The sequence below is a fragment of the Syngnathus scovelli genome, chromosome 7, assembly GCF_024217435.2.
Source record: "Syngnathus scovelli strain Florida chromosome 7, RoL_Ssco_1.2, whole genome shotgun sequence".
NCBI classification, from domain to species: Eukaryota; Metazoa; Chordata; class Actinopteri; order Syngnathiformes; family Syngnathidae; genus Syngnathus; species Syngnathus scovelli.
In genome coordinates, this window is record NC_090853.1 from 16,348,999 (window position 1) to 16,375,664 (window position 26,666).

A 26,666-nucleotide genomic window follows, 5' to 3' on the forward strand; every position below is an offset into this window, starting at 1 on the left:
GGGGGGGCTGCAGGTTTGTTAAGCTTGGATACAAGTTTTGCGTACGAGCGGAAGGCCCCTCTTGCTCCTCTGCTTGAGCTGTGCCTTCAGCTTCGGCTGGAGCCGTGGCCGCGGCAGTGCGCCTGCGCACTGTGGCCTCATTGTCTTCCGGCCTGACAAACAGCCTCATCACCTTTCAGCTTTCTATCTTTTGTCTTTTGGATTTGTTCTTTTCTCTCTTGTGAAGCTTTCAACCACATTTTAGCAGAATCCAATTCTCTCTCTTTTCTTTTCTTTTTCAGTCCATTTTTCTTTTTATCCACACTCTCTTCTAAAACATCAACTACTATCTTCCACACTTCAACTCTCAACTTCCCTTCTACTCCATACCTTTTCTTCCACTTCGGCATATATTGCATACAATTAAGAAATCTACTCGCCATGTACTTCTCATCTCTGTCAAGAGGTAGAGATTTACCGTTTTTATTTCCCATCTTAATTCTAGTAGTTTTAGGTTATACAATTTATTTTTCTTGAAAATATTATTATTATTATTATTATTATTATTATTATTATTATTATTATTATTATTATTACTTATTTATTTCTTTGAGTCTTTGAGGATCCTCAATGCAGGTTTAAATTGACCTTTCAACAAATTACTAGCCTGTATTATTGCCGTGGATCAATGCTAGAACTGCTATTTAGTCAATTTATTAACCAGTCACACACTCAATCACACAAACTCCAGCGCTTTTTTTTTTTTCAGGCCTATCCAGGGATCGGTGTAAAACCCTCCCAAACAGCTTTGAAAAAACGGACAAAAGAAAAAAATCTACGCCCTTCTTCAATTAAGAAAAAGAAGCTCTGTTTTTCTTAGCCCGTTTCTTCCACTGGGACTTGAACCCAAGCTATTCTTTGGCTTGGAAAAACATACAAAGAAAAATCTACGCCCTTCTTTGATTAACAAAAAAAGAAGCTCCGTGTTTCTTAGCACGTTCCTTCCACTGGGACTCTAACCCAAGCCAGATCCCTCAGCTCGGAAAAACAGACAAAGAAGAGTCTACACACTTCTTCGATGACCGAAAAAGAAGCTCTGCCTTTCTTAGCCTGTTTCTTCCACTGGGACTTGAACCCAAGCTGGCTCTCGTTCACCTCTACGTGTTACGCGTTTAACAACACAACACAACTTCAGGCCTTTAACTTACTTGTCCCCTGGTTTGTTGCACTGCCGGGTCCCGTCAATCCACCTCCGTCAGACGAAGGCAGACCTAAGATGCTGGCCCAGCGAAGAATTTCCTTCCCAGGTCTTTCTTTACCAGGTCCGGCTAGTGGACGCTGGCCTGTCGACGGTGTACAGCGTGTCGTCCTCCGTCAGCCAGATGATGGGTATGAGAGGTCCCGGGTTTCGGCATCAAAATGTTAGAGATTTGCTCACTCCAACTTATTTTGCAAGAACCACGCGGGAGACAAGCAAGTTCTTTTAGACACCTGCAGGTGGAGAGTTCACTCGCTCTAGGAATGAAGTCTGAAAACCCTCCCAACTGCAAGGACATATTTATTAAGAGAAAGAGTGGGGGCTGGTGTAGACTGAATAGGAAGCCCAAAACATATCAGGGGGTGTTTTACGACCCTGTGTAGGATGAGACAAGGTAGGTTATTTATTACCGGTCGCATTCCAACATAACCATACGATAAGGATAATCTGAAAAACCCTAACAGGTAGTTTTAAACCAAACTGTAAAATGCATTATTAGGACTAACCATGAGAACATTTGTTCACGATTTTAGGTCTATATCCCAAGCATACATGATTTACAAAGGGTGAGCAAGGTGTTAATGTGACTTTGAAACACCTGGATTTTTTTCAAAGAATCTTTCTGGATAATAGTTAGTGTTGCCACCTGGGTCAGGCAAAATCCTGTAAATTTTGACCATCGTATTGACCTTTTTGTTTGTAAGTAATGGCGCCTTTCGCACATCCAACCCAAGATAAAAATCACCCTTCTATGCTGCAGTTGTATAACTGTAATTCGTAAAAATGACACTTACTAGTTATTTGTTTAGTTAACTGCTTTATTTAATAGCAGGCCTTTATTATTTTGGTTCATTTTCAAGTGTTGTTGTTTTTTTTGGACACCTGAGAGCAGTATTGGGGGGAATAAATAATTATGTTCTGTTTGCTTATGTGGAATAAAAACAAATAATGTAATTATCAGGCTCCTGCAGAATGTGAGGATGAACTGATCATTTGAATCAGGTGTGTTTAACGAGGGAAACTTGGAAAACATGTAGGAACACAGCCCCTGAGGACTGGGGTTCGACACCTCTGGCTTAGGGTGTGGTAGGTGCTTTGTTGTGCTTGTCTGTGCCTGTGCCTCTGCTGCCCTAGGCTGGGTTCGATTTTGATGTTTTTTAGACTTGGTGTGATCATCTAATGCGGTTTTACCTTCATATTTTAGGAGAAGTTTTACTGGGCACAGGGAGCAGCTAATATAAAATGGATCACCTGGGCATGGTCTTAGCCACATAGCGTATTTTTCCTGTTTTAACCAGTCATTGTTAAAACATATCGAGCATTTATTTTCTTAATTGGCCCACCATCACCTCCTGTAGAACCCTCTATATCCATCCCTCCACCCATTCTCATGATAAAACTTCAATCTTTTTAGTCACTGGATCCTCTCCTTTCTGTCTATCCTTATCCTTCAGTCTCTGTTTCCACCTCACCATTCCGAATGAGCCGCCACTGCCCGCCCATACTCCACCACCACAAATGGGTATGCTACGTCATTTTTCTAAAGCCAATAAGGCTGTGCACAAGTTTATGGACATAGGCACACTACAAATGAACTGAAATACACATGATCAGCTTTGTTATTTCCAACGGCACACATAGTTATTGGGTATAATCCGCATAACTAATATTATATTTACGTGCAATGTCACCAAGCAGAAGCAAGTAAATGCTGAACAGAATAGGTCCAAATATCGATCCCTTAGTAAGCTCAGAAGTCACATTGCCATGGATTACTCTGGGAGGTAAGAACTAAACCAGCGAAGTGCTGACCCCGAAATACCAACACATGTTCTAAGGCTATCTAATAGCAAGTTATGATCGACAGTGTCAAAGACAGCAAGATGATTGAGTAATAATAGTATTGATGAGGTGTCCGAATTATATCTCGGAGATGATCATTAGTCACATTAGCAAGGGTTGTCTCAATTGAGTGATCAGCTTTGAAATCTGCAAGTGGTCAGGGCGGGAGGCAGGCAGAGCCAGGTCGTAAACAGATGATCGGTCAGGATGGGCAGCAGGCAGAACAAGACGGGTCAGTAAACGGGCAAGGTCGGCAATGGGAGTCAGACGAAGAGAGCGCAGTGAGCTAGCGAGTGGCATCACGGGACAGACTGACAAGGACTGGCTGGGATCACGTGACAGGTGCAGGTGAACTACCGTAATTTTCGGACTACAAGTCGTGTTTTTTAATTAAAATAGTTCAAAGTAAATAATGAATAAGCCACACTGGAGCAGCGTTCCCCGACCTTTTTGTAACACGGTTACCTCACCTGTTACACTGTCTCACATTGAGTCTTTGAACAATTCCAACAGCTTTCAAATGACATTTAAAAGTTAAAGTCCCAATGATCGTCACACACATCTGGGGGTGGTGAAATTTGTCCTCTGCATTTAACCCATCCCCATGTGAATTTGATCCATCCCCTGGGGGAGAGGGGAGCAGTGAGCAGCAGCGGTGCCGCGCTCGGGAATCATTTGGTGATCTAACCCCCCAATTCCAACTCTTAAAGGGCTAGAGACACCGGTATATGTATAAATCGGTTTTAGTTAGCTTATGGGCTTATAAATATAAATTGGCACTCGAAACAACGAAAAGGAAGCTGTTGCTCTGAAAAATATCATTTAAATTTGCCGCACAGACGAGTTTGACTGCACCGAGCCGCCAGCCGGAAGTGACGTCTCATGACGTCTCAAGTTGTACGCGTTTAGCTTCAGTGAATGTAAACAAAAAGAGAAGAGGGGCCAGCGCGGAGACGTCGGGCCAGGTTTGCGGCCAACCCAGCTCGCCTAGCCGTGCCTTCCATTATCCTGGCGTACATTCGTTCGCGGGACGACAAGATGGGTTGAGTTCGCCTGATAGAATCCACGAACCGGACAGTGCGTGCCTGCTGTGTGCTCGTGTTCACAGTGGCCTGGTTGAGTGTCATCTTTCCGGACTCTGCTGTGCATCGCGAGCGGCTAGCGTGCTATCACTCTTATTGTTCATCTTCTTGTTTTATTTTTCCTGTGTTGTTTACGTTGTGAACGCTGTCTTGTCACCCTGGGATAGTGAGAAACGTAATTTCGATCTCTTTGTGTGTCTTGACATGCGGAGGAATTGACAATAAAGGAGACTTTGAGACTTTGACTTTGAAAAGTATGTCGAAGCGTGACGGGAGGGGCACAATTCAGAAAACGTGCTCAGCTCGTCGAAAAAATGCGATTTAAGAAATAAAATTAAAAATGCGCCTAAAACCTAAACCAAACGCTGCAGATGTTCATTTCTTCATTCGCAGTGGTCAACTCGGCTCTCTACTCTTTTTACTATGCCAACCTAACCACAGTGACGGGAGAGGCACAATTCAGAAAACGTGCTCAGCTCGTCGAGAAAATGCGATTTAAGCAATAAAATTAAAAATGCTTATAAAACCTAAACCAAACGTTGCAGGTGGTCATGTCTTCATGTGCCGAGATCAACTCAGCACTCTAAAGCCCCCAAGAGCACTTTTTACTATGCCAACCTAACCAGAGTGACGGGAGGGGCACAATTCAGAAAATGTGCTCAGCTCAGCCCAAGTGAACTGCTAGATTCATCATATTCTGCGTCAAAAGAGGTTTCTGAATCGGATAAAATGATGCTAATATTGCCGCCAGAAACGGAGCTGTCGCTATCATCTGCCATGTTGTTTGGGTTTGTTGACATCCAGATGTACAACTTGTGACGTCACAGTAATGGCGCCGCCAGTTCGGCTTCGTGCGGGACCCGATCGATAAACTGGCATTTCATTTCAGCTTTATTCTTAGTAATCGGTGTCCATTTTTAATTTCCAATGCGGCAAATGTGTTCACTTTATACATTCTATCAAATTCCGTTCTAATTGAAAAAAAAAAAAAAAAAGGGATGTCTCTAGCCCTTTAATGCTGAGTGCCAAGCAGGGAGGCAATGGGTCCCATTTTTATAGTCTTTGGTATGACCCGGCTGGGGTTTGAACCCACAACCTTCCAGTCTCAGGGCGGACACTCTACTACTAGGCCACTGAGCTGTGCATTATATGGCTCACGCGACCTATATTCCGGAGCGACTTTTAGTCCGAAAATTACGGTACTTGATTGGTGGGACGTGACTGTGAATGATTGACGTCATAGAAAGCTGGGTGACTGGATGACAGATGTCTTAGGCACGATGTTAAGATTCTTGTATCATATAAGGTCATTAACTCAGCACTTTTGCGAAAAATAATCTAACATTCATAAACTCGCGTTTCAATCTAGTAGGCTGATTTCTGAAACAAAAGTCAAAGTCTGCTTTATTGTCAATTTCTTCACGTCAAGACACAAAGAGATCGAAATTGCGTTTCGTACTATCCTACGGTGACAAGACATATATATATATATATATATATATATATATATATATATATATATATATATATATATATATATATATATATATATATATACGGACAAACAAAACATTCAAGTAAACAATACAAAAAGTAAAAACAAGAAGGCACATACAATGAATAAATAAAAGCAGTGAATAAATAATGAATAAATAAATAAATAAATAAATAAGAGCTACATGGTCAAAATGGAGCAATTGTGCATACAGCAGACAGTCAGTATAGCGCAAAAGTACAGGAGTAGTGCCAAGCAGCCAACGTAGCCCAAAAGGCCAGGACGTTATGCAGCCGAGGGTGGAGGGGGGGGAGAGAGTTCAGGATCCTAACAGCCTGGAGTATGAGGCTGTTGGTGAGTCTGGTGGTGCGGGCTTCTGTATCTCTTCCCAGAGGGCAGTAGATCAAAAAGTGTGAGCGGGATGACTCACATCACTCACAATAGCGGTGGCCTTGTGGGTGAGATGGGAGGTGTAAATTGTCCTTCAGGGAGGGGAGTGAGGCACCAATAATCCAACCAGCCGTGTTCACTATGCCCTGCAGGGCCTTCATGTTGTATTCAGTGCAGCTTCCACCCCACACAGCGATACAACTGGAGAGGACGCTCTCAATGGTGCCACGGTAGAATGTGGTCATGATGGCTGATGGAGCACTTGCTCGCCTGAGTTTCCGCAGGAAGTACAGGCGGCGCTGAGCTTTCTTTTCCAGTGATGCACTGTTGGTGGTCCAGGAGAGGTCTTCACTGATGTGCACCCTCAGGAATCTGGTTCTGCTCACTCTCTCTACCACAGCACCATCGATGGTCACTGGCAGGTGTTGGGTGTGACTCTTCCGGAAGTCAACGACAATCTCCTTGGTCTTGCTGACGTTCAGCTGGAGGTTATTGTCCCTACACCATGTGGTCTGAAGGTCGACCCCCGACCTGTACTGAGTCTCGTTGCCCTTGGTGATGAGACCCACCATAGTCGTGTTGTCAGCAAATTTCACTATGCGGTTGTTGCTGTAGGTTGCAGTGCAGTCATGCATCAGCAGGGTGAAGAGCAGCGGACTGAGCACGCAGCCTTGGGGGGGCCCGTGCTCAGCATGATGCTGCTTGAGATATCGTCGCCAACACGTACTACTTGAGGCCTGTACGCATTCATGTATTTATTTATTTATTTATTAATCTGGTGTTGCACACAGTGGTCCACAGGGAGCTTGTGTGTTTGTGGGCAATGATCTCATGGCGGCCCTTAAGGAGTGAGGAGCTGTCAGCCGACCGGTTTGGAGCAATCACCCGCTTCCTGGGGCCCGTGCTTTGATGGCATCGTAGAAGCCCTGAGTGTCGTTAGAATCTGCCTGGTTTCGGATCTCATTTGCCTTCAGCACCCACCAGGTATCCTCCATTATTCGGAGGGCTCGCTGGGTTGCTTTTTTTTCCTGTAATAAAGGTGGCTTTCAGGGCGAGAGATGTGGGGCAGGACTGGAGAGCTTTGTGGGCCTCATGCTTCGTTTTTAGAAGTGCCTGTATCTCAGTTGAGTTGCAGTCAAACCAGTCCTGGTGTTATTTCCTTGACTGGCCAAGTGCCTCTGAGGCACTATAAATGGTCTGGCGCAGAGCTGGCCCTTCAACTGATCCCACTGGGATCTTGCCAAGGTTTTTAGCAAGGAGCTGCTGAAGGTTGCCTTTGGTGATGGGGATGTACAGTGCTGCACAGTTAAGCTTTTTGTTAGGAGTAAGGATGAACCGATACTGGTATCTGGTATCGGGTCGATACCACAGCTTTGTACTCATACTCGTACTCATGACACGGGAGCGGATACCAGGGGTGAGCAATGTGGTGCTGCACAGTCGCAATGGAACCTGCCGAGGAGATGGGCTACTCCATCCCGCAGTCTCAACGACCATCACTAAATGGCACTCCCAGCCATATCCTTAGCTTGTGCCCACCGCCATTCCACGTCAGCATAGGGATTGGGGGTGGAGTAGGGGGCAAGAAGTTTGCGCATGGGTGGGGATTAAGGTGAGAGTGTGGGTGGGCAGTCCACAGTTCCACCGTCTTCACTCCTACCAGGTGAAATCTCCAGTGGCATGAGGGAGCCCATGACAACGTTCGTCCGGCAGGAGTTGCAGGGGGCTGCCGGTGGTCCGGTCTATTGTGCTACGCCTGTGCCTGTCCCCAGGTGCAGGTTCGGTATGCATCTGTCTGTAACGTCGTGTTTCTTTAGATGAACAAAACGGCTTTGAAAAGAGACCTTACGGAGGCTAAAGGTTCTCCAGCCTTATAGCAGGGGGTGCTAGTGATCCCGGGATGCTTCATGCGCCTACCTGTAGAATAAGAGATCTCCAGTTCAAATTTACAGTGAACAACTGAGGAGCAGTCGTCCATTTGTTTCGTTTTACATTCGGGTTTTTTTCCCCCCGTTTTTACATTTCGTTTTACAATGGAGGATTACATATCCAAACAATTATCAACGATTGATTTTTGGTCGAAGCAGGAGGTCATCAGTAAAGGAAGAGCAACTCAGGAGTTAAAAGGTTTGATTCAGTTAACGAGACTTAGGAGCATGTCTTCAAACGGAGTGGTACGCACGATCGAAAACAAGTTTTTGATTCCATGTGCTTTATTGAGTGTTTTTATGTTTGAAGACTGCTGATAGGAGATTTTAATTAAAATAGTTCAAAATAAATAATGAATAAGCCACACTGGAGCAGCGTTCCCCAACCTTTTTGTGACACGGTTACCTCACCTGTTACACTGTCTCACCTTGAGTCTTTGAACAATTCCAACAGCTTTCAAATGACATTTAAAAGTTAAAAGTTAAAGTCCCGATGATCGTCACACACACATCTGGGTGTGGTGAAATTTGTCCTCTGCATTTAACCCATCCCCGTGTGATTTTGATCTATCCCCTGGGGGAGAGGGGAGCAGTGAGCAGCAGCGGTGCCGCGCTCGGGAATCATTTGGTGATCTAACCCCCCAATTCCAACCCTTAATGCTGAGTGCCAAGCAGGGAGGCAATGGGTCCCATTTTCATAGTCTTTGGTATGACCCGGCCGGGGTTTGAACCCACAACCTTCCAGTCTCAGGGCGGACACTCTACCACTAGGCCACTTTCTGCTGAATGTGATGCTTGAGGTAGCCAAACTTCCATTGAGTCCATATTTTTCCCTCCGTAAACTCGCCTGCCACTTTGGCTTTACTGCATGTTTTGCATAGTAGACCTTTTTCACTCGAAAAAGAGAAAATCACACCCAGTTCCACCCTTTGTTGTTTTATGTGGACACACTCCAACAGTCATTCCATCTTAAAAGAACCGCCGCATCTCTTATTTACTTTGGCTTGGTGAGTGGGTGTGTCGCTGCTCGTTCGTTTCGCCATGATGAGGGGTTAACTCACTAAGCATTTGCATCTCTTGCTAACCTACATGGCGCGAATGGGCAGGAGACATTTTCAAGCACGGTCAATATTATGATGGCTATGTAGCGTAAGTGAACCATATCATATCATTGGCTGGACACCTGTCAATCAGTGAATTACACTACAAAAAGGCACAGAAAGAAAATCATTTGTCCACTTAATTAGATTAGATTACGTCTAACAGAAGATATTAATAAATCAGTTCATGCTGAATTTTATTTTGTGTGCAGCATAGAGTTTCTTGTGCGCAGAGACTGCGCGAGCAGTGCGCGATTGCGCAGCTGCTCAGCTAAGAGGGGACAGTGCTCGACACCCTTATTCTGAAACCTGGCAAGCCATTGCGGGCTTAAAGAATAACAAAAGTGCTGGACCTGATGGCATCCCAGCAAAGGTTTTCAAACACGGAGGGTATTTTCTCACACGCTGCCTACACCTCCTAATCCAAAACATCTGGGAACACGGGACCCTCCCACAGGATTGTAAGGATGCCAACTTTGTCGTCATTTACAAGCAGAAAGGGGACAGAGCAGACTGTGGCCGAGGAATTTCTTTCCCCATCGCAGGAAAGGTTTTGGCGAAGATCATACTCAGCAGGCTGGTAGAGCACATCTCGGAAGCTGTACTCCCGGAAACTCAGTGTGGCTTCCGAAAAACTAGATCCACCACAGACATGATCTTTGTCTTAAGACAGCTAATGGAGAAGAGCAGAGAACATCACAAGGACCTCTCCATAGCCTTCATCGACCTCAGCAAAGCCTTTGACACCATCAACTGTGAGTTGCTCTGGAAACACACTCCAAACTAGGCGTACCACCCAAGCTTTTATGTATCCTCCAGCAGCTGCATGTTGGGATGCAAGCCAGAGTGCTCACAGCAGAGTTTTAGAAAACTAACTTGAAGGTCAGCACCAAGATTGCCGTGTACAACGCAGTATGTCTCTTCACTCTCCTCTATGTGGTAGAGTCATGGACCCCATACCGTCAGCACATCACCAACCTGGAGGCCTTCCACATTCGCTGCCTACAGAAGATCCTTGGCCTGTCCTGGAAAGATCGAGTCCCTCATACAGACATCCTCAAAAACACCAACTCCATCTGCTTGGAAGCGGCTGTGGCTAAGAAGCATCTTTGGTGGATTGGACATACCAGTCGCATGCCTCACCATCGTCTGCCCTGCCAAGTCCTCTACGGCCAACTGAGAGGTGCAAAGCGCTCTGCAGGTGGGCAGAAGCGGCGCTTTAAATACTACACCAGGGATCTACTAAAGCGATCCAACATCAACACCACACATCTTAAAACTCTGGCACTCAACACATCAACCTGACAGATCACTTGTGCCACTGCCGTTTCAAAAAATACACCAAACCAACCAAAACAGACAATGCAAGAGGCGCATTCAATGACACCAGTGGGCGGCTGGTACTGCCCTGGCATCCATGTTTCCCTGCTCCATCTGTGAGCGGTTATGCGGCTCGAGGATCAGACTCAACGCCCACAAGAAGTGGCATCAGCGACATTGTCGCTGACCCTCCCTGCCCCTCTCTCCCCCTTGGAGCAAGCGTCATCATCGAACATGATGGACAGCTAAGACAGTGTGTGTCTGAGAGAGTGTGTGTGAGTGTGTTTTTATTTTACTCACTTTGCTCGCTTGTGATTTAATACTAGCGTCAGGCAACCTGAACAGCTTGACATGTTCATTTTAATTTTAAAAGTTACGTTTGAAATTAAAATATTTTTCAGTCTCGGCCAATGGATAAACCAGAAGTATTGTCACTTTGTTTTCTTTCATTTGTGCAGCTTACTGCTGCCTGGTCCAAAGTGGCCCATGGCCTTTATGTCCCACGGCACATACTGCAAAGCAGATTCATGTATACACACAAGCCCAGCAACGAGTGATTCATTACATAATTCCACTTTATTCATTTAAAGTGAGGCAACCTAATATTTTTTCTGTCTTGCTTGGTTGTGTATAATTTCCAGTTTCATAAGACTGAAAAGGTCGTTCAACCTGAGTTAGCTTTGCCTTATACATAACATAATGGGAGCACCTTCTTTCGGCTTCTCCCTTTAGGGGTCACCCCAGCAGATCAATTGTTTCCATCTCACTCTGTCCTCTGTATCCCTGTCACACCAACCATCGACATGTCTTCCTTGACCACGTCCATAAACTTCCTCTTTGGTCTCTCACCTCTTCCTACCTGCTGCCTCCATCCTCATCATCCTTCTCCCTATGTACCCGGGGTCCCTCCTCAGGACATGTCCAAACCATCTCAATCTCACCTCTCTGACTTTTTCTCCAAACATTTGCACCTGAGCTGTCTCTCTGATATAGTCAATCCTGTCCGTCCTCGTCACTTCCAAAGAGAATTGCAACATCTTTATCTCTGCCACCTCCAGGTCTGCCTCCTGTCTTTTTGTTAGTGCCACCGTCTTTAAGCCATACAACATAGCTGCTCGCACTACTTCCTTATAGAATTTCCCCTTCACTCTTGCAGGTATTCTTCAGCCACAAATAACTACTGCCACATTTCTCCATCCACTCCACCCTGCCTGCACTGTCTTCTTCACCTCTGCCACACACTGCCATTACCTTGCAAAGTTGACCCCAATTTATTAAACTCATCGACTTTCACCACCTCTACTCTTTGTCATCATCGGCATCACAGTCTCGAAAGACCATAGATTTGTTGTGTCTGGAGGTTAGGTGTTCTTTGCACAGCGTCTGCTGTGGCTGGTGAGTCCAATCCGTGAGAGACAGACACGGCCGCAGATGTTACAGGTGTGGGCCGGATCCGGTGAAGGTGGGGGCATGGTGGCTTGCTGCTTCCTCAACTTCCTTTTCATTTCTCGATGTTGAGCCAGGGTGATTTTGTGGGTCTGCAGCCCGTTTCGGAGAGCCTCTTGGCATTTGTGGCGATCCTGGGCGACGTCTTCCCAGGTGGCTGGGTTGATGTTGAAAGATTTCAGGTCTTGTTTGCAGACATCCTTGTTGCAGAGCAGTGGGCGGCCTACTTGCCTTTCGCCTGATTTTATTCAGCATATAAGATTTTATTTGGCATACGACCGTCTTCCATCCGACAGACATGGCCCAGCCAACGGAGACGCCGCTGCTTCAGCAGGGAGAGCATAGTGGGGAGCTGTGCACTCTCCAGGACTGCACTGTCTGTGATCCTGTCCCGCCAGGTGATGCCCAATATGCGTCTCAGGCAACGCAGATGGAAATAGTTTAGCCTTCTCTCTTGAGGAGAGGTGAAGATCATATCCAGAGTTGATCTTCCTGCTCTGAACCCTGCCTGTGACTCTGGGTAGAGCTTCTCTGCGAGGACTTGGAGTCTATTTAGTACAACTCGAGCAAAGAGCCTACCGGTAATGCTGAGTAGGGAGATGCCACGGTAGTTGTTACAGTCACTCCTGTCTCCCTTGTTTTTGTACAAGGTGACAATGTTAGCATTTCTTATGTCCTGTGGGACAGAGCCTTCTTTTCAGCACAGACACACGAGCTTGTGCAGTTGCACTTGAGGACTTCAGCTGTTATCCCATCGGTGCCCGGAGCTTTTCCGCTGGGCAGGCTGTTAATTGCTTTGCTTAGCTCCTCAGTCGTTGGTTCCATGTCGATCTCTTCCATAACAGGTAGATGCCCTACATGCCTGAGGGCTGCATCAGAGACACTGTTGTCCCTGGCATAGAGCTCTGAGTAGTGTTCCACCCAGTGGTCCAGCTGCTTAGAGCGTTCAGCGATTGTTTCTCCCGAAGCTGAATTCAACGGTACGATTGTGCGGGGTGATGGTCCAAGTGCCTTTTTGATGCCGTCGAGCATGAGTCTGATGTTGCCTGTGTCAGCAGCTGCTTGAATGTTGCTGCAGAGCTGTAGCCAATATTCATTGGCACAACGTCTAGCGGCTTGTTGGAGTTTCCCCCTAGAAGATTGGGGGGCCTGTAGCGTTTTGGTGTTTGGAGTGTGCTTGTAATTTGTGAGTGTGACTCGTTTTTCTTCAAGGATTGGTGCCAATGATATTAAATTGGCATCGAACCAGTCGTTTGGCTTTCCCTGCTTTTTGCCAAAGACTGACAGGGCCGTGCTGTGTATGGCATCCCTCAAGGCATCCCAGTACTGCTGGGCGGAGCTGGACAGGGGTGGGTCGTGGAGGGAGACCTCTAAGGCACAGAGGAAGGCTGTAGCTTTGGTTGGGTCAGTTGTTTTGCTGCTGTCGATGCGGGGGGCTCCCTTTGGTTTGGATCTGTGTAGGTTTTTTGCCTGTAGCTTGACTCTACAGAGCACAAGGGAGTGGTCTGTGTCGCAGACTGCACTGTGGAGACTGCGTGTTTGAAGGATGCCTCTGAGATCAGAAGTGCGTGTTATGATCAGGTCTAACTGGTGCCAGTGACCTGAGCGTGGATGTCTCCAAGAGACTTTGTGAATGGGTTTGGTCTGGAAGTATGTGTTGATGATGCAGAGATGGTGATATGTGCAGAACTCCAGAAGTCGCTGCCCATTTTTGTTCAGCTTCCCGATGCCATGGTGTCCTAAGCAGGATGGCCAGGAGTCACGATTGGCTCCAACTCTAGCATTAAAGTCATCAAGTAGGTAGAGCTGTTCACGGCTGGGAATGTTTTTAAGAGTCGCTTCGAGTTCATCATAAAACCTGTCTTTTATTTCCTGGGGGGAGCTAAGTGTTGGAGCGTACACACTCACTAAGTGGACAGGTCCTATGGATGTATTGAGGCAGAGAGCCAGGATTCTCTCAGAGCCGCCTGTGGGTGGTACCACTGCTCCCAGGAGTGTGTTCCTGACAGCGAACCCTACTTCGTATTCCCTGGTTTCCTCAGGGGGCTTCCCCCGCCAAAAGAAGGTATAGTCCTTTTCCTTGAGTGAGCCAGATCCATGGAGTCGTGTTTGCTGGAGGGTCGAGATGTCAATTCTGAGCTTCAGGAATTCGTTGTTTATATCTGCAGTTTTACGGACATCACTAATTTCTTGTAGGTTGTCGCTGAGCCCAGGTGTCATAGTCCTGACATTCCAGCACCCCAGGCGTAGTGCTGGTATCTTCGGTAATTTCCTTGTGTTGCTTGGTGAGTGAATTTACAGCCCACTTGTTAGAATAGATCCCTGACCTCCAAGCACCCAATGAAGCAGGCAAGCTGTTGCGGGAAAGCACCTTATTGGCTGGGGGCTGCCCAGCTTGAGGCGCGCGGTAGCTGTCCAATGAGATTGAACATCTCTCCCACCGTCGGAGGTAGCCCCTGGCACCCATACTCTACGCCAATAAGAAAGGCCTTATAGTTAGTGGAGCTGGAGTTTCCTCTCCAGTGCACAAGAAGCCTGGGCAAGTTTAATGGAAGCCTTGAGTTTCCCAGACAGCAGGGCTCCCCTCTCGGCCTTCCTGTTGTCATCTAAAGGAACGGTGAACCGATACATTTGGCATCAGGTTGGCTGCAGGAGTTGCCAGAACAATGCTTTTTTAAAGCATGAGTTTGCCTAACGGAGTCCGAGCCGGGTTTTCTGTCAGGGTTTGCTCCCTTAGCCTTTTCATTCCAGACGATACCCACAAGGCAGCAGGGGTGCTATTTCACCCATAGCTGGGACAGTGGTTAGCGGGCGCCAGGACATCCACTCGCCGGTGGGCCTGTACGTCACGCCTAAGGGCCCACTGTTGCTCCCCGGTTGATCCCCTGCAATTTGGCCTGGAGCTGTGTGGCACCAGTTACCATGTGTGGCCACGAGGAGGCATGCAGAAGTCTTGACGGTGGAGAGGCTATGTACCGGCTGAGGAGGCTTACGCACTCGGCTCCTCTTTTCGCCCCCGGAAACAGGGGCCTAGCCGGCGGCAGTAGCTGAAAGCAGAAGGTAGCAAGCAGGAAGAAGCATGCAACATGCACTAACTACGAGCACTACTACTCCAACACCACTGCACTTCGCATCACAATGCCCTGTGTGCAAGCACACACATACATCTACTCTTTGTAACCACAATAATATCTTGCACTTCCTGATTTACTCTCTCCACATCCTCTGACCTTTTCTCGCTCTCATTTGCACTCCTCTTTATGTGCTATCCCACTTCTTTTTTGATAAGCTCTTTCTCCTTATGCTTTTTTGAACATCTTCATTCCACCACCAAGTTTCCTTGTTTTTCATCCGCTGTCCAGTAGGGATGGGAATCTTCACCATCAAAGCGATACGATACACATCTCGATACACTGCCAACGATTCGATGCATTCACGATTCATGGAATCGCCAATGATAAGAAGCGATACGATTCTCCCATCTCCTGCGATACGGTGTGATACAGTACGATTTAATTTTAAAACAATGCGATCCAGTGTGATACGATACATTGCAATGCAGAAGAAAAATACACCATGGAATACACAGTTCAAGTTTTGGCACTTGAAGCATTAAAGCTGGCTGTGCTTTTTTATTTTGAAACACAGGAAGTACAACATAGAGTGATTAATTGCTGATCTCTCTGGAACTTTAGGGTATAAATATAACCTTTAACAAAAATTAAGATTTCTCTTAAGTGCATGTTGTAGAGCAATTTAGGGCCTACACAAACCCATGTTTTCAAGTTAAGCTTTTAAAAGTGCATTAACTTTATACAGGAGGTAAAACATAAAATGGGCTAATAAAAAAGGTGAAGGCCATGAGAATTCCATCCACTATAACAACTTTGAAAAAACTAACAAAGGGAGACATTGCATTGCATTACAACAGAAAAGTAAGGTTAATGATATAACTTAAATTACATATTTTTCCATTTCCATGCACATTTTGGATATAATAATAAATAATAAGGGGTGTACTCATTATCTGTATGTATCTTGTGCTGCCTGTGTATCTTATAGCTGCACGGCAGAGTTTACATATGGCCGTTGCCTTATCCAGCCCTCCATCTCATTTGTAGAACCCAACATTTTTCCACACTGCAGACTTAAAGCCCACCACTGAATGTATAACCCCTGTCTCGTTTTCCTCCATGCTAACCCGCTATCTGGCTGACTTGTCGCCTTTGTACAATTCAAAGAAGGCCAGTTTGGACCCGCCTATTCGCGCGAGACCTGAGCAGAGACTTGAGTAGTAGGAGTGACTGAGACTCAGAGACCCGTTTCTAAAATGTTATAATTATCGATATTAATAGATTTTTATCGATGCAAATAATTTAGATACGATGCATCTCGAGTTTTTGCGCGTTTTTACCGAAGCAACTGCATCTTACAGGTCGCATCGATTTTCCGATGCATATCGGTGTATCTTCCCAACCCTACTGTCCAGATGTCACACGCAGTCTTCCTAACAGTGTCCCTCACCACATCTGCGGTTCATTTTCAGTTGTTCTAAATTGCTTCACATCTTCTTTTACTTCTCTCACCAGCTCACTGACAAAGACTCACTTTTTTTTTTTAATTCACTTGTCTATTTTATGCCCATAACTGTTCAATATGTGGTTATTCTGTGCTTATTGTTTTTTTTTTTTTTTTTTTATGTTGGGACATATTTGTTTTGTAAAGTTGCATACAGTATAGTTTCATTATCACTGTACATCTTTAAACTTTTCCACAATTTTTATTCCGCACTTAGCTATCTGGTGTGTTTTGGTTTTATGGTGCTGTTTGTTCACGTGTTTTCTAACAAATTGAGGTTATAACAGAACAGCTGTATTTATACTGTGAAAAGATACACACAGGGGACTCAATTTACAAAAGAGATCACTTCTAAAAGCTATTGGTTTCAATAAAGTATTAAAGTAGAAAGGGCAGAATATTTCTGCATGCCACACTTTTTTTTAGTTAAAAAACTAAATACATTTAAAAGCTAGACATAAGTCATCATATTTCAAAGTGATATCAAATTTTAATCATGTCAAAGTCAAAGTCAGCTTTATTGTCAATTTCTCCACATGCCAAAGACACACAAAGAAACCAAAATTTCGTTCCCCCCTATCCCACGGTGACAAGACATGGCTCACAACAGACCAACAAGTAAACAAGTATAACAAAAGCGTGCTGAATAAATAATGAATAAATAACACAACAATAAATAAATAAATAAATAAATAAATAAATAAATAAGAGGAGCAGAAAAAAAAGGAGCAAGTGCGCGTACAGCAGACATTCCCGAAAACAGCGCAACAGTGCCGCACGCTACGCAGAAGGGGGTAGCGAGTTCAGGGCCCTAACAGCCTGGAGAAAGAAGCTGTTGGCGAGTCTGGTGGTGCGGGAGCGCAGGCTCCCGTACCTCTTCCCAGAGGGCAGAAGGTCAAACAAAGAGTGAGCCGGGTGACTCACATCTCTGGCAATCGAGGTTGCCTTGCGGGCGAGATGGGAGGTGTAAATGTCCTTCAGGGAGGGGAGCGAAGCACCAATAATCTTACCAGCCGTATTCACTATGCGCTGCAGGGCCTTCAAGTTCTGTTCAGTGCAGTTACCACCCCAGACAGCGATGCAACTGGTGAGGACGCTCTCAATGGTGCCAAGGTAGAATGTAGACAGGACTGCCTGAGGAGCACATGCACGCCTGAGCTTCCGCAGGAAGTACAGGCGGCGCTGAGCTTTCTTTTCCAGTGACGAGGTGTTTGCGGACCAGGAGAGGTCCTCACTGATGTGCACCCGCAGGAACTTGGTGCAGCTCACCCTCTCCACCACAGCACCGTCGATGATCAGCGGCAGGTGTGTTGTGTGACCCTTCCGGAAGTCAACAATGATTTCCTTGGTCTTATTGACGTTCAGCAGGAGGTTGTTGTCCCTGCACCACGTGGTCAGAAGGTCAACTTCCGACCTGAACCGAGTCTCGTCGCCCTTCGTGATGAGACCCACCAGAGTCGTGTCGTCAGCAAACTTCACGATGCGGTTGTCGCTGTAGGTCGCAGTGCAGTCATGCGTCAGCAGGGTGAAGAGCAATGGACTGAGCCCTGGGGGGCCCCCGTGCTCAGCGTGATGCTGGCGGAGATTTTGTCGCCAACACGCACCACCTGAGGCCTCTGACAGAGGAAGTCCAGTATCCAGTTGCAGAGGGAGGTACTGAGGCCCAGCTCGTCGAGTTTGCAGATGAGTCGCTGCGGCACAATGGTGTTGAAGGCAGAGCTGAAGTCCACAAACAGCAACCTCACATATGAGTCCTTTCTCTCCAGGTGGGTGAGGGCCGAGTGGAGGGCAGAGCAGATGGCATCCTCAGAGGACCGCTTGGCACGGTACGCAAACTGGAAAGGGTCAATGGTGGGGGGGAGAACGGACTTGATGTGCTCCATGACCAGCCGCTCAAAGCACGCTCATGATGATGGGCGTCAGTGCCACAGGGCGGTAGTCATTGAAGCAGGACGCTGCAGGTTTCTTCGGCACAGGAACGATGGTGGCAGCCTTGAAACACGAGGGGACGATGGCCTGCTGCAGGGAAACGTTAAAGATGTCCGTGAAGACACCCGACAGCTCCCCAGCGCAGTCCTTCAGCGCTCGACCCGGGATGTTGTCAGGGCCCGCCGCCTTACGGGTGTCAATAGCAGCAAGCGCCCTCCTCACACCGTCGGCAGAGAGGCGCAGGGGCTGCTCGTGTGGGGGGGAGTGGTCTTGAGCGGGCAAGTGCTGTTCTGGGCGTCGAAGCGAGCAAAGAAGCGGTTCAGATCGTTTAGCAGACGGACGTCGCCCTCACAGCTCCTCGGCGCGGGCTTGTAGTCCGTGATGGTCTGAATGCCCCGCCAAAGGCTACGTGCGTCCTTGCTGTCCTTGAAGTGGGTGGAGACCTTGCACGAGAACGCCTTCTTCGCTTCTTTGATGCCTCGGGACAGGTCGGCCCTCGCTGTCCTCAAGCCAGCCTCATCCCCCGCTCTGAAAGCCTTGTCCCTGGCCCTCAACAGTCTGAGGACAGCCCCCGTCAGCCACGGCTTCCAGTTCGCGCGAGTGACGACGGATTTCGAGCAAGTCACATCATCGATGCACTTCGTTATGTAAGAGGTAACAGAGTCAGTATACTCCTCTATGTCCGTCCAATTGTTGTAGGTGGCTGCCTGCTTAAACAAGTCCCAGTCAGTGGTGTCGAAGCAGTCACGAAGTGCATCGGAGGCACCCTCAGGCCACACTCGAACCCGCCTCCGAACCGGCCTGGATGCCTTTACCAATTGTCTGTATGCGGGCAAAAGCAAAACGGTGAGATGGTCAGAAAGCCCCAGATGGGGGAGGGGGGTGGCTTTGAAAGCTCCCTTTTGCGCCGAGTAGACTAGGTCCAGGAAGCTGTCTCCACGTGTCGGAAAAGGAACATGCTGGTGAAGCCTCGGGAAAACAGACTTCAGGTTGGCATGATTGAAGTCTCCAGCGAAGATGGTGAAACCGTCAGGGTGCGCTGTTTGCTGTTCACTGACAGCCTGGTACAGTTCACCAAGCGCCGCGATCCTGTCTCCTTCGATGTTGGAAGGCGGGATGTATACCGCGACTAGCAGAATCGCGGTAAATTCCCTCGGCAGATAAAAAGGACGGCACTTAATGATCACGAACTCCACAAGCGGCGAGCAGTGCTTACATACCACCACAGAGTCCCGGCACCATTCTTCTCGGATGTAGACGCATATTCCACCTCCTCGCGACTTTCCCCCTCGTACAATGGCACGGTCCGCCCGATAGCACGCTAGCCGCTCCAGATGCACTGCAGAGTCCGGAATGTTGTCACTCAACCAGGTCTCGGTGAACACTAGCACACAGCAGTTCCGCACCGTCCGGTTCGTAGACCTCAGCAGGCGAACGTAATCCATTTTGTTGTCCAGCGATCGAACATTCGCCAGAAGAATGGAGGGCACCGCCGGTCGCGCTGGGTTGGCCGCCAGCCTGGCCCGGACGCCTCCGCGCTTGCCCCTCTTCTGCCTCCTCGCACACCGTTTCCGACTGCTCCCAACCGGGGGAGGAATAGCGGGTGAGGTCGGCGACGTTTCAGGACGTAGCAGTCCGAGCGCCTTTAATGTCGACACTTCAAAGTCCAGAGCGCCGCAAAACCCACTTCTGCCGATGTCAAGCAGAACCTGCCTGCTGTACTTGTAGCACGGACGAGACGAACACACAAGACTGTTGGACGAACACTCATTAGACGAACAAATCACCGTACTGACGGGACAAAGAGTGGCCGCTGCGTGTGCACGCGCCGCCATCTTGATCATCTCTATGAAATGATGTTTACCTGCCTGCTACTTTTTCAGAGGAGTTTGTTTTCAATGTTATTTCTTTGCATTAGCCCTGATCTTGGAGGAAATCGCAATTGATTGCCACAATAAAGAAACAGAAGAGCGCCTACTGCAGGAGGCGCATGATCTGCACTTGTCCTCTTTGGAGCTTGCAAAGAAGGCTTTTGGAGAATTCAACGTCCAAACAGCCAAACATTATGGCAACCTAGGACGGCTCTATCAGTCCATGAGAAAGTTCAAGGTTAGATATTTTTCTTTTACACAAATACTATTAACTAGTGATGCTCTGATTGATCTGTGAATTTGAACAAAGCCTTCAATTGATCACCCTGTACAATAATTAGATAACTATTATTGTAAGGTGGTGACAAATTCTTACATGTTGCTAGCATATTATTATTATTATTATTATTATTATTATTATTATTATTATTATTATTATTGTTATTATTGTTATTATTATTGTTATTATTATTATTATTATATAACATGTTACTGCATGCATATTCCATTACCTTTAATCAGCTTTAGACCAGGACGTCACCAGGATGTCACTATTTCACACAAAACTTAAAGTCATGGTTTGTTAAAAGAAAACAAAAACTCATAGTGAGTTTAAATATGGTACATTCAAGTACTGGTAACAGAAACACAAATATGACAAGGATTAACATCCTTATAATTGCCGCTGTAAAACAGAACTTAATCTACTCTTTGTGGGTGTACCCATAATAGTATAAAGAAGTAAGTAAGAAGTACTGGGCAGGCTAATGAGTTAGCAGAAAGATGCTAATTCGCGATCGTACTAACACGCGAAAACGGACTTCTAAAGGAATGTAAACAAACATTTGGAGCAATACTACATTGTCCTAAAGGTTAGACACTTGTTTCCTCAATTTAGAAGTTTTATTTTGAATTTTAAATGTTTTTTTAATTAGAAAAAAAATCTGCGATGTAGTGAAGCCGCGATAAACAAAACGCGAAGTAGCGAGGGATCACTGTATAACATTTTCTGTCATTCAATGTCATCTGACATCATTCCGTAGCGTTTCCAATGTTTTTTATTCAGCTTTTTCACCTTACCATGCAATTTCTCCAGGAATTGCATCATCTAGTTGTTTGTCATTTATCATTAGGAACTTGTAACAGGGCTGGCTCTGTGGTATGCATAATTTTGAAACCTGATTGAAAAACCTCCATGACATGTTCAACCAAGAACTGTATATGCACCACTTTTCCCATAATTTTAGAAATAAGACAGCTTTGAAATGGGTCTAGAATTAGACTGCGGACTTTGATCAAGGTCAGGTTTCTTAAAACACTTACATATCACGTTAATAAATTCTACTGTTTTACGTTTTACTCATTCAGTTGTGGTCTATATAAAGTGGAACAGTGATGCTTTTGACTGAATTACTCGTTTTGAGAGCATCACAGGTTCCTCTTTTATACTTGTTCTAAGATGTGGCTCAGAACAAGTCATTTTGGTGCGGTCTCTTTAAATGCAAATGAGATACTTCACACCCCACTCCCTCTACGCCGCAAGATATGCGCCTCCCTTTCCGGTTGACATATTTGTAGTTTTTTAGCTGAGGTAGCATTTACCTGCGTCGCAAACTTTCTGATTGAGTAAAAGATGTCAACGGCAGACTTGTCCATACATACATAACACGTATCAAAATAAATCCCCTCACAATATTTATGAATGTGTTTTGTAAACAAGCACTGCATTCAATCCGCGGATTTCCGTGTTTTTTTCCGTCGGTAGTATCATTTTTGTGAAACATGTAGATCCGTTGAGAAAATTGTTTTTATATATGGGGGGAGCGGCTGGCAGCAGTATTGCGACAACATCCGCCTTATTTTCAGCAGCATTTTGGCGCTACTTTCGTCGCGTCATTTGCCTACTCATTTGCCTAATCAGCAAAAGTTTTCGCCAGCATGGCGAAAGTTTTAGAGAAAAAAAATGAGGATCGTGCTAGGGAAATAGACAAGTCGAACGGGATCAAGAACTGCTTCAGATGGGCATGGCTCGAGAGCAGCGTCATCTTACAACTCGGAACACAGTCCATAACCACCTGCCTGACGGAACATATCCGTAAATTAGATGTCCCGGGATAGGTTTTGTGCATTCTTTGTCAAGATGTGATAAGCTATGGAGGTCGTGGCGCTAGGAACATTAAGGAGCACATTGAAACAAAAAAAACACAAAGCTACGTTTGTACTTTTACAAGCATGATGGTTTAGAAAGTAACATGATGTTACATGTAAGCTAATGTTAGGCTATTGTCATGATATCGTTAAAGAATAAATCTGTATATGTATATATACACGTATATATACTATATACACTGCTCAAAAAAATTAAAGGAACAGTTTTTTTATCAGGGTACGGCATGAATTCAATTAGACTTTTCTGATAAGGTTTTAGTCAGGTTCGTGGCAGAGGGGGTTGTTAATCATTTTCAGCTGCATTGGTGTTGATGGAATTAACAACAGGTGCACTGGAGGGGCAACAACGAGATAGTCCCCAAAACAGGACTGATTTTGCAGGTGGAGGCCATTTCAAATTCCTCTCTCTTGACCTTTTTTAACTGGTTTTCCACAAGTGTTGGTTTTAGCTAGAGTCATTATGACGACTGGGAGCATGAGGCGATTTCTTAACCCTCCTGAAGTTGAGCAGATTGTCCAACTCCTCCAGGATGGCACATCCATGCGTGCTGTTGCAAGAAGATTTGATGTGTCTCCCAGTACAATCTCCAAAGCATGGAGGAGATTCCAGGAGACAGGCAGTTACTCTAGGAGAGCTGGACAGGGCCGTAGACGGTCCTCATTCCATCAGCAGGACCGATATCTGCTGCTTTGTGCTAGGAGGAACAGGTTGAGCACTGCCTGAGCCCTACAGAATGACCTCCAGCAGGCTACTGGTGTGAATGTCTCTGCCCAAACAGTCAGAAACAGACTTCACGAGGGTGGCCTCAGGGCACAACTTCCTGTAGTGTTTCCTGTGCTCATTGCTCAGCACCGTGGAGCTCGATTGGCATTTGCCATAGAACACCAGAATTGGCAAATCCGCCACTGGTGCCCTGTGCTTTTCACAGATGAGAGCAGGTTTACCCTGATCACCTGTGATAGACATGAAAGGGTCTGGAGAAGCCAAGGAGAGCGCTATGCTGCCTGCAGCATTATTCAGCATGACTGGTTTGGTGGTGGGTCAGTGATGGTGTGGGGAGGCATTTCCATGGAGGGACGAACAGACCTCTACAGGCTAGAGAACGGCAGTCTGACTGCCATTAGGTATCGGGATGAAATCCTTGCACCCATTATCAGACCCTACGCTGGTGCAGTAGGTCCTGGGTTCCTCCTGATCCACAAAAATGCCCGGCTTGTTGTGGCAAGAGTATGCAGACAGTATCTGGAGGATGAAGGAATTGACACAATTGAATGGCCCTCACAATCACCTGATCTAAACCCGATAGAACACCTCTGAGACATAATGTTTCGGTCCATCATATGACGCCAGGTTGCTCCTCAGACTTTACAGGAGCTCACTGATGCCCTTGGAAAGATCTGGGAGGACATCTCACAAGACACCATCCGTCGTCTCATTAGGAGCACGCCGCGACGTTGTCAAGCATGCATACAAGCTCGTGGGGGCCACACAAGATATTGAAAATAATTTTGAGTTGCAGAAATTGAATTTAGGCAAAAAGGACGAGCCTGCCATATCATTTTTTCACTTAGATTTTTGGGGTGTCTGTATACTGAGCCCTTTGTAGGCTGAAAACTTTTATTTCCGTCAAAGGATGTGGCATCCTTTTGTTCCTGAGACATTAAACTGTCTATATCAGTATAGGTACCCCCCCAAAAAAATTTCACCATTGAAATCTGATGTTTTCAAAGTGTCCCTTTAATTTTTTTGAGCAGTGTGTATATATATATATATATATATATATATATATATATATATATATATATATATATATATATACATACATACATACATACATACATACATACATACATACATACATACATACATACATATATATATATATATATATATATATATATATATATATATATATATATATATACATACATACATACATACATACATACATACATACATACATACATATATATATATACATACATATAATAATACATAATATTATGTATTACCGTATTTTCCGGACTATAAGTCGCTCCGGAGTATAAGTCGCACCAGCCATAAAATGCCCCAAAAAGTGAAAAAAAAAAACATATATAAATCGCTCAGGAGTATAAATCGCATTTTGGGGGCAATTTATTCGACAAAATCCCACACCAAAAACAGTCATGAACGAGCAACAACAGGCTAAACGATAACAACAACAGGCTAAACGATAGGTATGCTAACGTGACAAACACAAACAAAGAGCTGAGAACGGGCCTGACGTAACATATAGAGTGATTAAGGACAACTATCACATGAATAACATGTTTATAAAACCATCGGTGTCACTCCAATTCATTAAATCCATCGATCGTTCGATACGATAGCAACAGGTTAAACGATAGGTATGCTAACGTGACAAACACAAACAAGGAGCTGAGAACGGGCCTGACGTAACACATAGAGCGATTTAGGACAACTATTACATAAATAACATGTTTATAAAACCATCGGTGTCACTCCAATTCATTAAATCCATCGATCGTTCGATACGATAGCAACAGGCTAAACGATAGGTATGCTCGTGTGACAAACACAAACGAAGAACTGAGAATGGGCCTGACGTAACATATAGAGTTATTAAAGAAAACGATTACATGATTAACACGTTTATAAAATCATCAGTGTCAAGATTCAAGATTCAAGAGTTTTTTATTCGCCATGTTTGAGCGTGCCAAACAAGGAATTTGACTTCGGTAAATCACAGCCTCTGTTCAACATTTAGGTGACTAACAACAACACTCAGGACATGTGAAGAACGAAAGATATTCTCAAACACCCCCTGATCTTAAACTCCCAAGAGGGCAAGGAAAAACTCAAAACTCCAGCTAGGGGAAATGATAAACCTTGAGAAGAGACCACAGATGGGAGGGTCCCTCTTCTAGGATGACCAGGCTGCAATGGATGCAGAGAGGACACATAGTACAAACAGTGTAGACAAAAAAGGTGTGGCAAGCGGGATGTTATTGCACAGTAATGACTCTGAGACTCTAAGAGTGATGTGAGTTCATCAGAGCGACAGCCTGGGGGAAGAAGCTGTCTCCGTGTCTGCTAGTTTTAGTGTACAGAGCTCTATAACGGCCAATTCATTAAATCCATTGATCGTTCTTTGTCAACAAAGGGTGCGCCCGGCTGAGGGCGCTTGCACTTCAAAATATTCCACAGGCTCATATAACGATAGATAAACTATTTCAAATAACTATAATATAAGCAATAATATTATCAAACCATCCTTGCACTTTAAATCCATTAAATCCATCGATCAAATCCCTCGTCCTTTGTCAACATCGCCGCGCGTGCGCCCTGACGTCAGCCTTGTCTTTATTCCACAGATCTAGTATATAACTATGTTGTAGCATTAACAAAGTACAAGGATAGACGTGGGTTTGGTAAACAGCTCTTTATTAAACAAAACAAAGTGTGTGGCGGCGTGGACTTCCAGACACGAGAGCTCCATGGCATAGGACCGGGCGTGCGTAATGGCCGTGTCCGAGCCCCATGCACCGTTCGCGAACAGCCACTCGGCCGAGCGCCGGCCCCCAACTCAGAGTAGGACCGGGCGTGCGTAAAAGCCATAATAGATTTTCAAACCTTCTATGTCACTCCAAATCCTTAATTCCTTCAAACTCTTTGTCCTCCGTGTCACTTAGAAATCATCACCGCTAATGATGCCGGTAGTCCTTACGTGGGTACGTTTGTCCTTTATGTAAACAACCGCCGCGCTGCGCCGCGCCACTGACGTCACTTGAAATAGTAATTCCTTGGTACATCACGGTTCTCCAAACTTTCTTTCTGATGCTCGATTACTGTTTTCAGCTGCATATTTTACAACTTGAAGTTTGTAACCTGCAAAATATGAGTTTCTTTTTGGTGCCATTTTTCTTAAGCCCACCCAGTTGATGAGTCACGGCCAACGGTGAAATTTAGAGCGCCCTCATCCAGTTTCGTCTGAAAATAAAAAAAATTTCAGATGTAGTTTTTTGTTTACTTTATTTGGTTGTTTTATCAAAGTCAAAGTCTGCTTTATTGTCGATTTTTTTTTCATATACCAAGACACACAGATTGAAATTACGTTCCCACTATCCCTCGGTGAGATAGTACACATATGCATACAAGCAACACAAAAAACCCAAGAAGGCACAAACAATGAATAAATAAGAGTGTTGAATAAATGATAAATAAACAAATAATAATAAATAATAATAATAAATATACGAGGAGCAAAAATGGAGC

At 45.5% G+C, this 26,666-nt stretch overlaps 1 protein-coding gene across 6 annotated transcripts in view; it reads left to right on the top strand.

The window, feature by feature from the left end:
• The window catches only part of appbp2 (amyloid beta precursor protein (cytoplasmic tail) binding protein 2), a 163,263-nt gene that overhangs the window by 106,590 nt on the left and 30,007 nt on the right, over positions 1-26,666 (top strand). For all 6 annotated transcript variants that reach the window (XR_007482727.2, XR_007482728.2, XM_049725793.2 and 3 more), the window contains one exon: positions 20,266-20,456. Coding sequence is in view for 4 of the 6 variants with exons in the window: in XM_049725793.2 (XP_049581750.1) it covers positions 20,266-20,456 (191 nt within the window). In the remaining 2 variants the exon portion in view is untranslated. The remainder of the gene's footprint in view (positions 1-20,265; positions 20,457-26,666) is intronic.